Source organism: Diorhabda sublineata, chromosome 5 (assembly GCF_026230105.1).
Source record: "Diorhabda sublineata isolate icDioSubl1.1 chromosome 5, icDioSubl1.1, whole genome shotgun sequence".
Lineage (NCBI taxonomy): Eukaryota > Metazoa > Arthropoda > Insecta > Coleoptera > Chrysomelidae > Diorhabda > Diorhabda sublineata.
This window is the reverse complement of record NC_079478.1, coordinates 23392316-23407785: the sequence shown is the minus strand read 5'-3', so window position 1 is coordinate 23407785 and position 15470 is coordinate 23392316. Positions and strand designations below refer to the sequence as shown.

At 31.5% G+C, this 15470-nt stretch overlaps 1 protein-coding gene across 1 annotated transcript; it reads right to left on the bottom strand.

The window, feature by feature from the left end:
• Positions 1–2623: 2623 nt before the first annotated feature.
• Positions 2624–12995, bottom strand: LOC130444550 (U3 small nucleolar RNA-associated protein 25 homolog). The gene is made up of 5 exons (XM_056779747.1): positions 11432–12995; positions 10934–11176; positions 6057–6289; positions 4159–4552; positions 2624–3004 (listed from the first exon to the last, which is right to left on the bottom strand). The coding sequence occupies exons 1-5, from the start codon at positions 12509–12511 to the stop codon at positions 2657–2659; spliced, it is 2298 nt and encodes a 765-aa protein (XP_056635725.1). The 5' UTR covers positions 12512–12995; the 3' UTR covers positions 2624–2656.
• Between the last annotated feature and the right edge of the window lie 2475 nt (positions 12996–15470).

Sequence of the window (15470 nt, the reverse complement as noted above, 5' to 3'; positions counted from 1 at the left end):
TTTTCTAATGAAATTTTTAATTTCATTTTATTCTTAAATCACAAAAATTTTTACATTTCAATAGTTTTGTCAAATAAATCAGCGGTTCTTAATCTATGGGTCGCGCTGAGTCGAACCAAAAAAGTTAGTAATACACCAAATAAGTAATACCAACACCTCCTAGAAGAGTTATTTCCTAATACAATGTTTCGGTTTTACCGTTCTTCGCGAATGGCCTTCCGGATGTGACGTCCAATCTTCTAGCCATTGCTTTGCGTGCGCGCAGACTCAGTAAGCTCTCTGTCAAAAACTCGTTTCTGCGTATTGTGTTGTGTATAACAGTGAAACGTGAATACAAGCATTTTAGAAACAAATTTTGTCTTATTATTAATAGTGGAGTGATCAAGCTGCAGTGCGTATTGTAAAATTGTAATCGTAATTAATTGTAATTGTAATAATGGCAAAACGTGAATACAAGGAAGCATTTTTAGAATTAGGTTTTACTTGCATTTATGATCGAGGAGTGAACAAACCGCAATGCGTGTTGTGCAGTGAAATATTAAGTAGTGAATCGATGAAACCGAACAAACTTAAAAGACATTTTGATGCAAAACATAACAATTTTTCCTTTGAGGGAAAAGATCGTACTTTTTTCGAAAGAAGCCCATTTAAAAAGACAGCGTTTGGATGCACCAAGTAGTAATGGTTTTATAAATTCTGCCAAACAAGCTACACTTGCTTCTTTTCATGGCTTGGCATATTGCAAGACAAAAGAAACCCCATAATATTGCTGAAAAACTTATAAAACCTGCTGCCATTGACATGGCACGTATCATGTGCGGAGATGAAAGTTCAAAGAAATTACAAAAGATATCATTATCAAATGATAAATTCGTTTACGAATTAATGATATGTCATTTGATATTAAGAATCAACTTATTTCTGCTATTGCTGGTTTATTTAGTATTCAACTGGATGAAACGACAGATGTAAGATGCTCAACTCATGGTTTACGTGCGGTATCCAGGGTTAACAGATATACATGAGGACATTTTATTTTGCAAACCAATGTCAACAACAACTAGAGGTGAAGATATTTTTTGTATGGTCGATTCGTTTTTTAAAGAAGAAGGATTAAATTGGAATCAGTGTTTCAGTATTTGCACCGACGATGCAGATGCCATGACAGCATCTCAAAAGGGATTTTCGAGCAAGAGCAAAACAAATGAATCCACAAATTATATGGATTCATTGTTTGTTACATAGGCAAAATCTTGCTTCAAAAAAATTATCACCCGAATTATGTATCGTTTTGGATGAAATTGTTGCGGTAGTCAATTTTATCAAATCAAGAGCTCTTAACTGTAGAATTTTCCGCAAACTGTTTTTAGAATTTGGTGCAGAATAGGAATATTTAATATATTATTCTGAAGTTAGTTGGCTGTCCCGGGGCAAAGTTGTTCAAAGAGTATTATCATTGCGGACAGAAGTCGAATTTTTTTTGAGAGAAAAGAAACACCCATTAGCATCTAAATTCTCCGAGTTGAAGTGGATTACTCAAGTTGCTTATTAGTCAGATATTTTATTTGCAATAAATAATCTAAATACGTCTGTGCAAGGACGTAATCATACTATTATTGATTTACTGAAAAAATTACATGTTTTAAAAATAAACTCAAATTATGGAGAAATAAGGTTGAAGTAAAGAAACTTGCTTCATTCTCGTCTCTTAATTTACTTGTTGAAGACAATAATATTGATATCACAGATTTTGAAATACAGGAAATTATTATTAATCATTTAGAAAAACTAATAGCAGACTTTGATCGATATTTCTCTGCAGACGATGCCATTTAATTTTGATGTAAGTGATTTGCATGAGGAGTTTGTTAATATTAATCAATTTCAAGAACAATTAATAGAAATACAAAGTGACCAAGCACTTTGATACAATTTATACAAAAACACTAAATCTTTATGTGCTTTCTAGTTAAAATTAAAAACCGAAAAGCCAATAATTGTTAAAGAAACCCTAAAAGTATTATTGCCCTTTTCAACAACATATATGTGTGAGGCTGGTTTTTCGGCTCTGTGTGTAATCAAAAACAATTACCGGAACAAGTTAAATCCTGAAATAGATATAAGGTGCTCCTTGACAAGCATTTAACCGAGGTTTGAAGATCTTTCAAAATGTATTCAAGCACAAGGTTCTCATTAAAACTGTATGACTTGCATTTAAAATTTAAAAGACTTAACATCTGTATTGATATTTCTTTTTTTAAGGAATAATTAAATGTCAATTATTTTCAAAAAGTTATAAATAGATTTTAATTTGGTCAATAAAAATGATTAAAGACACTTGATTATCAATTAAATTTTCCTTGGATCGAAAAGTACTTTTGTTTATCTTTATTATTAAGAAAATAAATAAAAAATTTGTAAGTTAAAAAAAATAATCATCGTAGGATTGAAGATTTTTTAAAAATACGATCTAAAATAAGGCAATGAAAAAATTTTGACTTTTTTTGGGTCGCGACATGAACATATTTCTCATATTTGGGTTGCGGCTTAAAAAGGTTAAGAACCACTGAAATAAATCATGATTAATAAAGGAAAATATAGGAACCTATTAACAAAAACCATATTTGATATTCACAATTGCCAGTTTATTGTGATTTTACATATTATCTCCTGTAACCATCATGTGTACTTTCCTGTCAGAATGTAACATTTTTCGACTCTTTTCTACACCTATGATAGCTGATAATTGAAAAGCATCATATTTGGAATACATGACAGAAACTGACATATTTGATAGACCACTTGATTTCTTATTTAAAATAGTTTCTTGTAATAAATTACATATTTCAGAGTAGAAATTGGGAAATGTTGGAAGTTGGTAGAATAAGATGTGTTTGATTCCTTTAATTCTCTTACGATGGAAAAAATGAAATCTTTCTGTGTACAAGAGGAAATGTGCATCACCATGGTAGAACATATCCCTTGCTCGAGCTACTTTCCCGTCCTAAAATTATAAAGATAATAGTGTGCATAATAAAATATTTAAAAACATTCACGTTGTATTCTACCTTATTAGGCATGTTTGGTTTTGTTACATAATAGGCGTAATTTGATAAATATTAAAAGAATAAAGTTCAACTTCAGAGGTAAGGGTGTTTTAATAGTTTTTAAAACACTTCATACGATCTCATATACATAATCATAATAACTTTCATGCATAATTTCTTGAATAAAAGCATTATATGGAAAAGAAATAATTATATTTAGAGATTTGATCATGTCATATTTAGTTTCAACCCAAACCAAGAAACGTTTTCGAAAAAACAGGCAATCCGAGTGAGAAAAATAATAAGAGTGTATGGCATGTAAACGGAAATCTACAAAAGTTGAACTCATTAAAGTAGAAGTATACATATAATAGGTGTCTAAGAAGAGTATCAGGTATTTGTTAGTTCGATATAACCAAAACTACTAGTAATCGAGTATTGTTTCATTGTTTATTGAGTTCAAAATTAAAAATTATGAAAAAATAATGGTGACCATCAGGGTTCTGGCATTCTTCTAATCTGTAACTAAGATTGGTGATATTACGCTGATCCGTAGCCCTCGATATTGCTGCTATTTCTTATTTGATGTTTTGTTGAGTTAGGTCTGTTGGATTATTCTTATAAACCTTCCTTTTAAGGTATTAAGCGGTATTTAAGCGGGCTAAAGTTGGTGCTTCTGGAAGAACCGTTGATGTTACTTTTACGTGAAATGGCCTTGTTAAGGAATAAATCGTCGAAATGACTTCAATACAGACGCACGCATTCACATCTTCAATTGTTTCCTTGTCATGGACCGCCGCACCTATTTTCGAACATTCGAATCCATTTTGTAATCGACACTTGCTGCCCGCGCACGATACATAAGTTAAGCAGTTACTACTGAATTAACAATAAGATGACACGTTCGTACAGACAACGCATGAGGAATTCCCAGGTACTGCTCCATCGCGACTAAAATAAATGACATCCTCCCCGTCCTCGTACAAATCAACTTCAGCGTTAAAACAAATGCCCAATACTCTTTTGGATACATTGTAGTAAAAATTTCAATAAGCAACTGCGTTCCGAGATACAAAAGTTTTCAACATTATAATTGCAAAGATTTACATACCTTAGAATATTCACATATTTGTACAAAGCTTATATCTTCTTTCTTGAAATAATTCCTAACTCGTACATAATCAAAATAACTAGGAATATATATTAATGTATGTTTCATCAAACTTTCTTTTTGTTGCGGTAATATTGTATTAATAAAAAATTCAAATCTAGAATCAATTGCTTCAGCTGCGTTCTGACAATCAAATCTTTGAAAAACATGAGGAACCTGTACAACTACTTGACTAATACAACCAAGTTCAATAGGATTAATAACTTTTACTTTTCCCGCATAATTATGACACTTTTTGTTGAAAATTGCATTGATTTCTGGTAAATTATTAGACGAAAATATTAATGTTTGACGATAATATTTGGCCCAACCATTTAAACTCCATAATCGCACCCTAAAAAATCACACATTTATTTATAAATAAGTTGAAGCTTCGGAATTAAAATTATGAATACATCAAAATATATAGCAATGTATTTAAATGAGAATATGAACAAGTTGACTTCATAAATTCAAATTTATGAATAAGTTACAACTGATCACAGTTAATAAGCCAATTACAACACGTATATGTCAAGACTCGTTGCCGAATTCGTCCATTTGCCGAAATAAATTCGCGAAATGTTCAAAGCCAAATGATAAATAGTCTAAAATAGAAATTACTTCGAAATCTCTTCGAGCTGATTTACAAATTTCGCCGACTGAGCTTTACGGAATTGCTTGTAACATACCAATCGGTCCGTTACGTTTTTCTTAATATTGTTTATATACAGTTGTTCATTTACTACAAGGTTGTATTGATATCTAGTTAGCCTAGACCAGTTCCATGCATAAACAAAATATTGCGTTACCATAGCAACGAACAATAACTTATTAGAAGTGTAAGTGTAAAGTTTGGCGTCAAAAAAGTAAACCAGAGTTACGCAATAAAAATTAAAAGAAAAAAGATGTTCACCGAAATTGTGAATATCGAAAAACTGGAGTATCAAGCCATCATCAAATACCTGTATTTAAAAGGGTTAAGAGGTAAGCAGATTTACGAAGATACCTGTATGCTTAATACCATTGGTGATCAATGTCCTTCGTATGCGACCGTGAAAAATTGGACTGCAAGCTTCAAAAGAGGTAAATTTTCCATTGAAGATGATGACCGATCGGAAAGGCCAGTTTCTGTGTCAGTCCCCGAAAATATTAATACAGTTCATAACATGATTTAATCAGACCGTCGAATTGGGCTAATACGGATATCTGAAGCACTGAATATATTATAGTTTTTACATTAAAAAAAAAGAGCTATGAATTTTACTTAAATTATTTAGGTTATTTTTATCATTGGCAGCTTTTTCGTTCTCATGTATGTAAATTAATTCTAAAAATTCTCTTTTTCGTGTATTTGATTCTATATCACAAATTTTTGAAACTATATAAATGAATTTATGTTTTACTATAATATTAATGACCTTTTAGTATAGTAGCATAGCAAAGATAATATCCAATTCAGACTGAAAAATTGCGCGATGGTGAGTGTAAGTTATTTCTATCTGGTAATTTACCTCTATATCAATCATTTTTCACAAGTAGCTATTTAAAACTCTTGTTTATCGTTGCTATATATAAAGGGCAAAACTGTTCTATCCTTTGTTTTCTAGATAATGCCTTAATAGGCAAGAAGCCATGACGACAAAGCATTGTTATACATGGAAAAACTGCTAAAGCCGCACATTAAAGTAATATTTGCTATTTTATTATTGTATGTAATAGTAAGTCAATAATGATTATAATATGATTATAAATTTTTCTTTATTTCACAAATAACTTATTAATGAAATCTGAAGTTTTAATTATATTTTCAGTATTTTGAAGTAAAATATAAATACTACTTTCAATTTCAACTCTACCTTGAAAAATCAGTTCCATGTGAGCTTTTTGGTTGCATATGTAAATGGTTCAAAATATGTATTATGTGATCCCAATTCTGCATTAAGAAAATATCAGTTTGATCCATAATTAGCAGTTCAATAGAAGCAAGAAAATCGTAATCTCTTTCAGACTCTCCTTCTGCTCCAATTATTGTTCTGAGACCAAGTGGTGATGCCACTATTATGTCAGATGAGTAGAAGTCTGAATATAGCTGAAAAAGAAGATAGTGAATCAATACTAATATTATGAACTGTTTGTTTGTTTTAATGGTTCAATCTCAGAATTATATTTCAGAAAAAATTATTTTATTGTTGAATACTCGATGCACTAAGAAAAGCTATAAGCAAACGAGTAATTAAAATATAGCACCAACGGGAAAAATGTATTCCTTTTGATAGCTTCCCTTAAGTGCATTGCCTAAATGGTCGAAGTTGCGCAACAATCAGTTATTGGGGAATTTTTGTAAAAAACGATTGTTATAGCATAGGATTATCTTCGAAGGTTGACTCAATGTAACATTTATATGATGGAAATATAGACCATTCTGAGAATCCTAATGGAGATTTAGGAACCCACAAACATTTTTATAAAATATAAATATAAAAAACTTTTTGACATTTTCATATTAAAATCACCAGATACAAGTATAATACTTTTTCTTATTTTTATTAATAATTCAAAAGTATGAGAATTGGTCCAAATGAGATTTGATTATTAAATTTCTTCATGAATATTTTCAATTATATGGACATTATTTGTGTTTTTAATGAGTTCAAATCTGAGTAATTCGGGATTCCTGCCATATATTTTATAATTGTACCATAAAAATTGGAAAGTGCTTTCTTATTTTTTATGAAAGTCTCCGTTCAATTAGTTGCGTAGGTTACGGTAGTGGGAATAGAGAAGTGAGAGGGATCTGTTTCTAATAGAAATCTCAAAAAATCAACAACAAATGTCCATATTTTTCAGCCAATAACTTTAAGTCTATATGTCATATGTATCTGTGTTAATGCGATATTTCTAATCAGCAATATATCCTCATTCGAAATGTTCTCTATCTTGAGTGGATGTCTCAGAAATGTATCGATCTTACAAACAAGTATAAGTCTTTTCCTCAGTTAGTTGTTGCATACTGTTCATAAATTTTAAGTAGGTACTAGTATCTTTCTGGTTTTCCCAATGATTTTTATGTTTTCGCTTGTTTCTTTGGACGCATAATATAATATAGGAAGATTTTGGGCTGTGTTTTACTTGGATATGTACAGATTTTGAACAAGGTTTGTTTCTGGTATATTTACACTACTTATACTTATGACGTAAATAATTGATAAACGGTACAAAGTCATCATTATATTACATTCTCATCATTGTCTTACATAGGAAGGTTACATTTAAAATGTTTTTCTTTAGTGGCCATAGAATATTGAATAAGTTGAATATTTATTGCAGAATGAATAGACTGATTATAGATCATAGATCTATACGGCGTGTTAAAATTTCATGTATACGGTCGTTTTTGTTTTTTTGGAGTGTGTCAAATGAAACCTTTCAACGGGAGAATTGGAAGAATCTGTACTGAGGTGTAATTAAATTTAAAGCAAGTCTCTATCAACTAAGAAAGATGTTGTTTTGGAGGTGTGGCAATAATTTTATTTATGTAAAAAAAACAAGCACAAGAGGGTAAACCTTTTTACATTAAGCAATTCGAGTGATGCCTGCCGGGTGGAGATTAAACAAAGTAGTTACTAACAGTCGTCCCATAACATCGTGAGTCCCATTGGGAAGTGCCTAGTCCTCTAATGTAAATATAGGCGCATTCGCAGACGACGCAGATATCCTAACAGGCCATGAAAATCCAGCGGAGGCATCTAATACACTATAGAAGCACCTAGGTAAATTACAAGTCTGGCTGCATAAATAGAAAATCTAGATAAATGAGACCAAATCTACCCATGTAAATGAAAACAGAGAAAATTATAGACCTATACTGGTTAATCGGAAGGATATCGAATCTATCATTAGAAAAAAAACTCCTTTTATGTAAAGTAATTATTTAACCAATATGGATTTATGGAATAAAGCTGTGGAGTTGTACAAGCAAATCTATAATTCATAGAAACCAATCAAAAATATGAAGAAGCCTATTATAATGAAAGTCTCAAAAAGAGATGGTCATGAGATCTGATGGAAAGTTAATGAAGACTATTCACATGAATTCTGAATTCTAAAAGAGTAGGATACTATTTTCAAGACATTATATAGGAAATACAGAGTTTGCGCCAGATACAGTCAAAATCCGTTTTTTAGAATGTAGTTTTGTCAACTTTTCTGTGTACACAGACAATATCAATTCAGAACCGCCTTTTTCATATTAATACCGAAAATGCGTTATGCTATGGTATATTCTATACAAAAAAATGTAAACATATTTGAGTGATAGAACCAAAAATCAGTGGTAAATGTTTTAATTATAAACGATTTTTTTCAAATCAAGTATTAGCAAAGTGCGATTTATCTTTGTTTTACATTTGTGGAAATTACTGTAAAAACAATGATTCAAATGTTTGCAGCACTCAAGTTTCTACAAGAAACAAAAAGAAATTAACAACAAACACATTAGATCTTCCTGATACCAATATTTTACCAGAAAAGGATAATGATAATTGTAGTTGTGCATATAAGATGTGATGTACTTTCAGAAATAAGAAACGGAAAATATTCCACCAACCTCTTGATGCGTCTACCAAGTTAGCCGATGACTTAATAAGGGCCTACACTGTACTTCACAATTCTGGGAATTTTGAGAGAGATAAAGACAAGAGGATTCATTGCTCTACATATATCCTAAAACAACAATATCATGAATACGGAAGTATACCTTATAAGACGAGCTACTATTGTATGTGATCAGTTTGCTGAATATTTATGCAACATCAATATAATATCTTCAGTATCCTGGTTTCAGATACTGTAACCAGCATACATAAACTAAGAGCTAGTGCCTGCCAGACATACGTTAAATTATAAAAGCTGAAATTTACACAGAGTGTTCCAATGACCATTCTAAGTCATTATTTAAAAGGCCAGACTTATCCGAAGGGTCTAACTCTCCATCAGACGCCGTAGAAGGTCAAATGCACTGAGAGAGCATTGCTCATCTATTTAAGAGAGTATTCCCGCAGTCTAAATTTTATAATTAATAAAAAATTTATGTGAATATTACAGAAAAATTATTATACAATAATTTTTAAATAACCAGACCTATTCAAAGGGTTTAACACCCCCTTAGACTGAATAAAGCCTACCTAGGTTTTAGAGGTGAGTGATATTCACATAAATTTTTTGTTAATTATAAAATTTAAGCTGCAGGAATATTCTCTTAAATGCATTCAATACCTGAGCAATGCTCTCTCAATGCATTTGACCTTCTACCGCGTCGGGCGGAGTGTTAGACCCTTCGGATAGGTCTGGCCTTTTGAATAATGACTTAGAATGGTCATTTGAACACTCTGTGTAAATTTCAACTTTTATAATTTAACGTGAGAGAGCTCAGATACTGCGCACCTTGATTACCTGATACCTACTTAAGGTTTATAACCCCCAAACATTGTACCTTACACCAGTGAGAAAATGCAAAAAAATTTTATACTTTAACGTATGTCTTTCTTAAAGCACCACAACAATTTTGGTGAGCCAAAATTAATGAATCATTCTTATTAAGAATATTTAACTTTATTTGTAACTTTATAATCATAATTTAAATTTATATAGCTTGAACTTTTATAGGCTCCTGAAGTTTTTTCAATGAAAAACAAAAAAATTAAACATTCATAACGAAAATCGCTCAGAAATCTACCTCCACAGATATTAACCAGAAGGGTTCATAGTTTACATTCTATTAATAATTACCTGCTGGTTAGTGTCACATTACGATAAAAAAATTTTTTTTTAAATTATTTTCCTCTTCCTATATTTAACTCTTTCATTTATCAAAAGTCCTTATAAATTCCAGTTTCTTTGTTACAAATGTTTGTTTATATTTAATAAACGTGTTATTGTCTTTAATCCTCATGAATTGTTAAATCAAGAAAGTGAATAAAGAAATAAAATTCAGTATTAGTATAGCATACATAGCAATATGAACCAAATCGCAACGTTTTTAATTTTTTTAGAACAAACCATATAGATTTCAAAGATTATGACTAGACACATGGACAATAGATTCACGATTTGAACTTGAAAATATTCCAAAGGAAAAGGAGTTCTGTGCGTGCGAAAAAATTATTGTGAATTGAATGGTACCTAACCTACTCCTTTTATATGGAAAAGGGGGGATTTAGTTTGCTGAAAGCCCCCATAACCTTTTATATGGTTGCTCCTATCAAAAAAGTGTTCTAAGTTAAAGTTGCTAGAAATAGGGTGTAGAATTAATTTACTACATCAAATAATAGGGTTCCAATTAAAAAATGTGTCTCCTGGTAACCCTGAACATCAAAATTAAAATTTGAATACAGAAATCTATTCCTCGATATAAAATCATGGGATTTACACCCAACTTTTTTTATACAGCCAACAGTCTGGCCATTAAACTACAATGTCCAATAATTTGGTCTTTCGCGCCAGTATGTGGCCAGTAAAAGGGTGAGATACTGATATTTAGTAATGCAAATTGGAATAGGTACTGTGCTGGACCCAGTGTGAACATATATTTAAAAGCATGTATCCTAGTTGAAAAGAACTCTAAATCAGCACGGTGGGTTCAATTTCATATGTGACACAAAGTAGCATGAGTCTACTAATTTGAATGTTTGTCCAGAAATTACCATAATGTTAAAGCCACTGATATTCTCCTTACCTTCAAACTCTTTTTTGTAACAGTTATGCCAATTTTGAAATCATCACTTGTATTGCCCTGAAATAATAGTTCATAGTCTTCAGGTTTTGGATTCTTTTTAGGAAAAAACAACTCTTTGCCTGTATAGTCTTCAATAAACCTATTTTTGTTCATAACATTACCTTTATCTTCTGAAATAATTAAACTGATAATTATTTGAATAGTTTTGTATGCAGCATCTTTAAAAGGTAAAATTACTAGAACCTGAAACAAATGATGTATAAAGAGAATAGCACAATATTAATTTTAGTGATATGTGCTACAAAAGTATATATAAAATACTTATTCTTAGAACAATCATTATACAGAAAATGAAATGGTTGAATATATTAAAAATGAAATAAGTAAAAAGATAAGATAAACTACTTCAAGCAGCAAAAATAAGCAAGAACGCTAAGATATACTCGGTCAGAAACCGCTGTTTATAGACATAATTAAAATCACATACTTCCAACTTACTTTAGGACGTACTAAGCATTGATCTCTAAATTCTTCAGGTATTTCATCTTTCTTGGTCAATCTTGCATTATGGTGAATAACTTTTAGTCTTGTTTTTAAAATATGATTTACTGCATGCACACAGTAAATATACCTAATTTCTTCGGAATTACTGAATGTTCGTTCAGGATAATAAAAGTCCTGATAATTATTAATTATAGAAAACATTTCCTCTTGCAATGGTGTGAATTTTTCACTATTTATAATAGCTTTGTTCACTTTTGGTAGGTTACCAACAATTTGTGATTTGATGTATAATTTATCAAAATCATGATATTTCATAAGATTTGGAACTCTTCCTTGGGAAGCATATGTCTTGTTTCCTGATAATGTAAATGTGTCTTCCTTGACTATAGATGGTAATTCACATTTTGGAATTTGAAAATGTAAATTACGCAAAACTGGCCAAATCACTGAAATATTTGTTGAATTTACAGGTATCATTTGAAGTGTCTCCAGCATGGATTCATGTAAGTCATATAATAGATGTTTATTGAATGGATCTTCCTTGTCATCTATCATTTCATCATTGGCCGAAGAAATATAAGAATCAGAATCGTTTTTGCCCTCACTTAAACATACATCATCTTTTTCTACATCACTAAAAATGTCATTATTCTCATATTCACCACTTTTACATTGGTTAGCTTCATAACTCTGTTCTTCAAGAAAATCACTATTTTCATCATTACTATCATCATTAGTTACTTCATTACTATTTGAGAAGAGAATATCTCCTTCACTGTCACTGCTACTATCAATTGCTTTTTTGTTTCCTTTATTAGAAAATGTATTAATAAGATTGTTCAAATCCACAGTTTCTTCTTCTGATGAAGATGTTTCTGCTCTCAATTCTTGATTTAACTTTTGTTGTTTGTGTTGTGGTTCATAATATATACTAGAAGAAAATGTTCTAGTCTTACTATTTTTCTTAATAAATGACTTAAATTTTTTCCTTGATTTCAATTTCTGGGTTTTTTTCTGTTGCATATATGGCTTTTTAACAACATCTTTATACTTCACTTTTCCTCGGCGAGCCATTACACCAATAAAAAAAAAAAAATATCAATTGTGAAACTTAATGTTGATTAATATTTTTCCTAACCCTAAAAGACATCACATGCTGGAAGTGTTCATAGAGTTAATATAAAAGATAGAGAGAGCGACATGTAAGTGAAATCGTACAATTGGAAGATAGACAAAGAGCATAGGTTGAACCATAAGTGTAATACTCCTATATGGACAGTTTTAATAAGTAGAAGCTGTTCCGACAGAATGGCAACGATTTCTCTATCCTCCGAGGTTTCAGCTCGGTTCGGCGCGTTCTCAAGCATGTGCAGTATAGATAAAGTGTCTCGAACCAGAGAGAAAATGAATATTGTCGGCACCGTAACATAGGGACGTTTTTTCCCATACTAACTGTCCATATAGGAGTATTACATGTGAGGGTTCAATCCTCTCTACCTCTTTTCACTCGCTTTATTGGTATTTTAGGCTCACTTGAACAAGATCCCATGATGTAAAGACTACAAGGTGTGTTCTTCCCGAGGGCTCATTTTCGACTCGTTCTGCGCATCTCTTTGGGAGCGAATTTTCATTGGCTGCTTCCCAGCTGGTGCGCAATAGCACACCTTGTAGTCTTTATATCATGTATTCGATTCAAATGTTTCAAATTGGAGCGTCATTTTGGGAGCGAATTCTCATTGGCTGCTTCCCAGCTGGTGCGCTATAGCACACCTTGTAGTCTTTACATCATGTAAGATTCCATACCTCGCTCTCTCTATCTTTAATATTAACTCAATGGACGTGCCGTCGATAACCACAAATCACCTATTTCTATAGATGGCTTGTACCGATAACCTGCAATATTTAATTAGAATTATTTTGACAAAGTTCAAAGTGGATGTACTCGGAAGAATATAGGGCTTTTCAAAAACTATGTTCCAGGAGAAAATACACCAATCAGCTGGATGCAACCCGAACAAACATTTTTATCAGCTTTCGAACGTCGCGTTCCGTTTTGGATGAATATATATATATATATATATATATATATATATATATATATATATATATATATATATATATATATATATATATATATACTTTAATTTGAAGCTTTATAGTTCTTCTGTTTATAAATATTAGCACATTTGTATAATAGATGTGTTCTAAGAAGTGTTCTAAAAATAACTATTGACCATTTACCTGCAAATATATTTACGCTCATATAGGTCATAGTTTTATAGGACACTATAAATTGTTTTATAAAATTGTTTTATAAAACAAGTGTAATACAATATTTTTTCTATTTTGCGCCTATTTTCTATTTTAAATTAAATAGTTTTCTTCTTCTTAGATTAGGAAGGATTCAGCTGAGAGGGCTATTCGACCTATTTGTAGTAATTTTATCTGACTTACTCTCTATTTATGGTTCATGTTTGACTTTATGTATGGACTGTAAGCTCCATTCTCCAGTCTTCAAGGAAGATGGAACGTCTGATGGTTCTTGCTAGGTTTGTGAGATCGTCTGCTCTGTCATTTCCTTTAATATGAGAGTGTCATAGAATCCATAAGATTCGAATGTCTTTTCCTTGCTACTACACCAGTTTCCTATTTTTAAGAATGAAGGGATTGGAGGATGAAGAGAAGGATGTCTCAGATATGGAATTAATTGCACACTGGGAGTCAGAAAAAATTATAGCATTGAAGATATTGAAATTTGAGATTTTTTTGTAAAACAATCATCATATTGGAATTGGAATTGGAAGCCGACTTGTTTTAAATTTTACTTTCTTAAAATTGATCGAATTTTCCATGGATCTAGTTCTTAAATGAAACTTAAAGCTTTTAGGAGTATCTCCACAAACGATGGGTAGTCCATATTGCTGTGATGATTATTATTTTTATTATTTTCAATGTGTGTATGATACGCCAATTGGCTTTATTTATATTGCATTTTGCGTCATTGAGGTTAGTAGAGATGGGGATAATGTTGCATTTTTTTTAAGAGCAGAGAGAGAGAAGTGATCACAATCCTGATTCATGGATTATTCTCCACGTACAGTTCAAAGCTAAAGAGAGTGAGGTAATTATAATACCCAGGTGCATTCCACTAAGCACTTACGACAACCTCTTAGTCCAGAGCGTTATAAAAAAATTCAATTGCGGTGCTATAAAGACGTCATACAGACGACGAATCATGGATGTATGCATATGAACCCGAAACTAAACAACAATCGACTGTATGAGTCTTACACGATGAGCCAAATCCAACAGAAGTTGTTCGCGCACGAAGCCCCTCGAAGTAAATGATCGCGTATTTTTTCGGTATAACTGGACATGTCGCCACCGTTCTATTAGAGCAACGTAGAACTGTCTATTCTGAATGGTACACTAAGCATTTGTTTGCTAGAATTGTTCGAAGTAATCAGGTAAACCAATCGCAGAAGACGAAAAACGTTTTTGTCCATTCAAGACATAGAATCGAGCATGTTCTAAATTGTCGTCTTTGAGATCTATGTGCCAAACACAGAAAGACTTCTTGTCTAAGATTGGGCTTTATGAGCTTCAAATTTGCATTTTAAATACAAATTATACAGTTGAAATTATCTAGGTATTTATTTAGATTTACATTCGTATGTTTGAAACGAAATCACAACCGGGCTGTTTAAAAAATATTTCCTTACATTATTGGATGCAAAAGCAAATTCAGATTATGCATTATTCCTCAATAATGAAGTGTATAAAAAAAGCCTAAGAAAGTAATCTACAGCAAAAAGTATGGTTACAAAGAAGTATTTATGTAGTATTCGTATTATGTATTGAATTAATCCAGTATCTTATACAAAGATTATATACTCGATCTTATATTTCGGACACGGCAACAAATAATTTGTGGTATGTTTTAGAATGACACTTAACATAAAGCTCACCGACGATTGTTCCAATTGATTCTTGTGTGCTGAGCTCCTAAGTGTCGATCCAATGAATTTCGTAC

Bases quoted from the DNA above. Each gene is read 5' to 3' on its own strand.
- LOC130444550 (XM_056779747.1), bottom strand. From the start codon at position 12,511: ATGGCTCGCCGAGGAAAAGTGAAGTATAAAGATGTTGTTAAAAAGCCA. The intron at 11,177-11,431 runs GTAAGTTGGAAG...CATTTGTTTCAG, and splicing joins AATGCTTAGTACGTCCTAAA to GTTCTAGTAATTTTACCTTT. The intron at 4,553-6,056 runs GTAGAGTTGAAA...GTGATTTTTTAG, and splicing joins CATGGAACTGATTTTTCAAG to GGTGCGATTATGGAGTTTAA.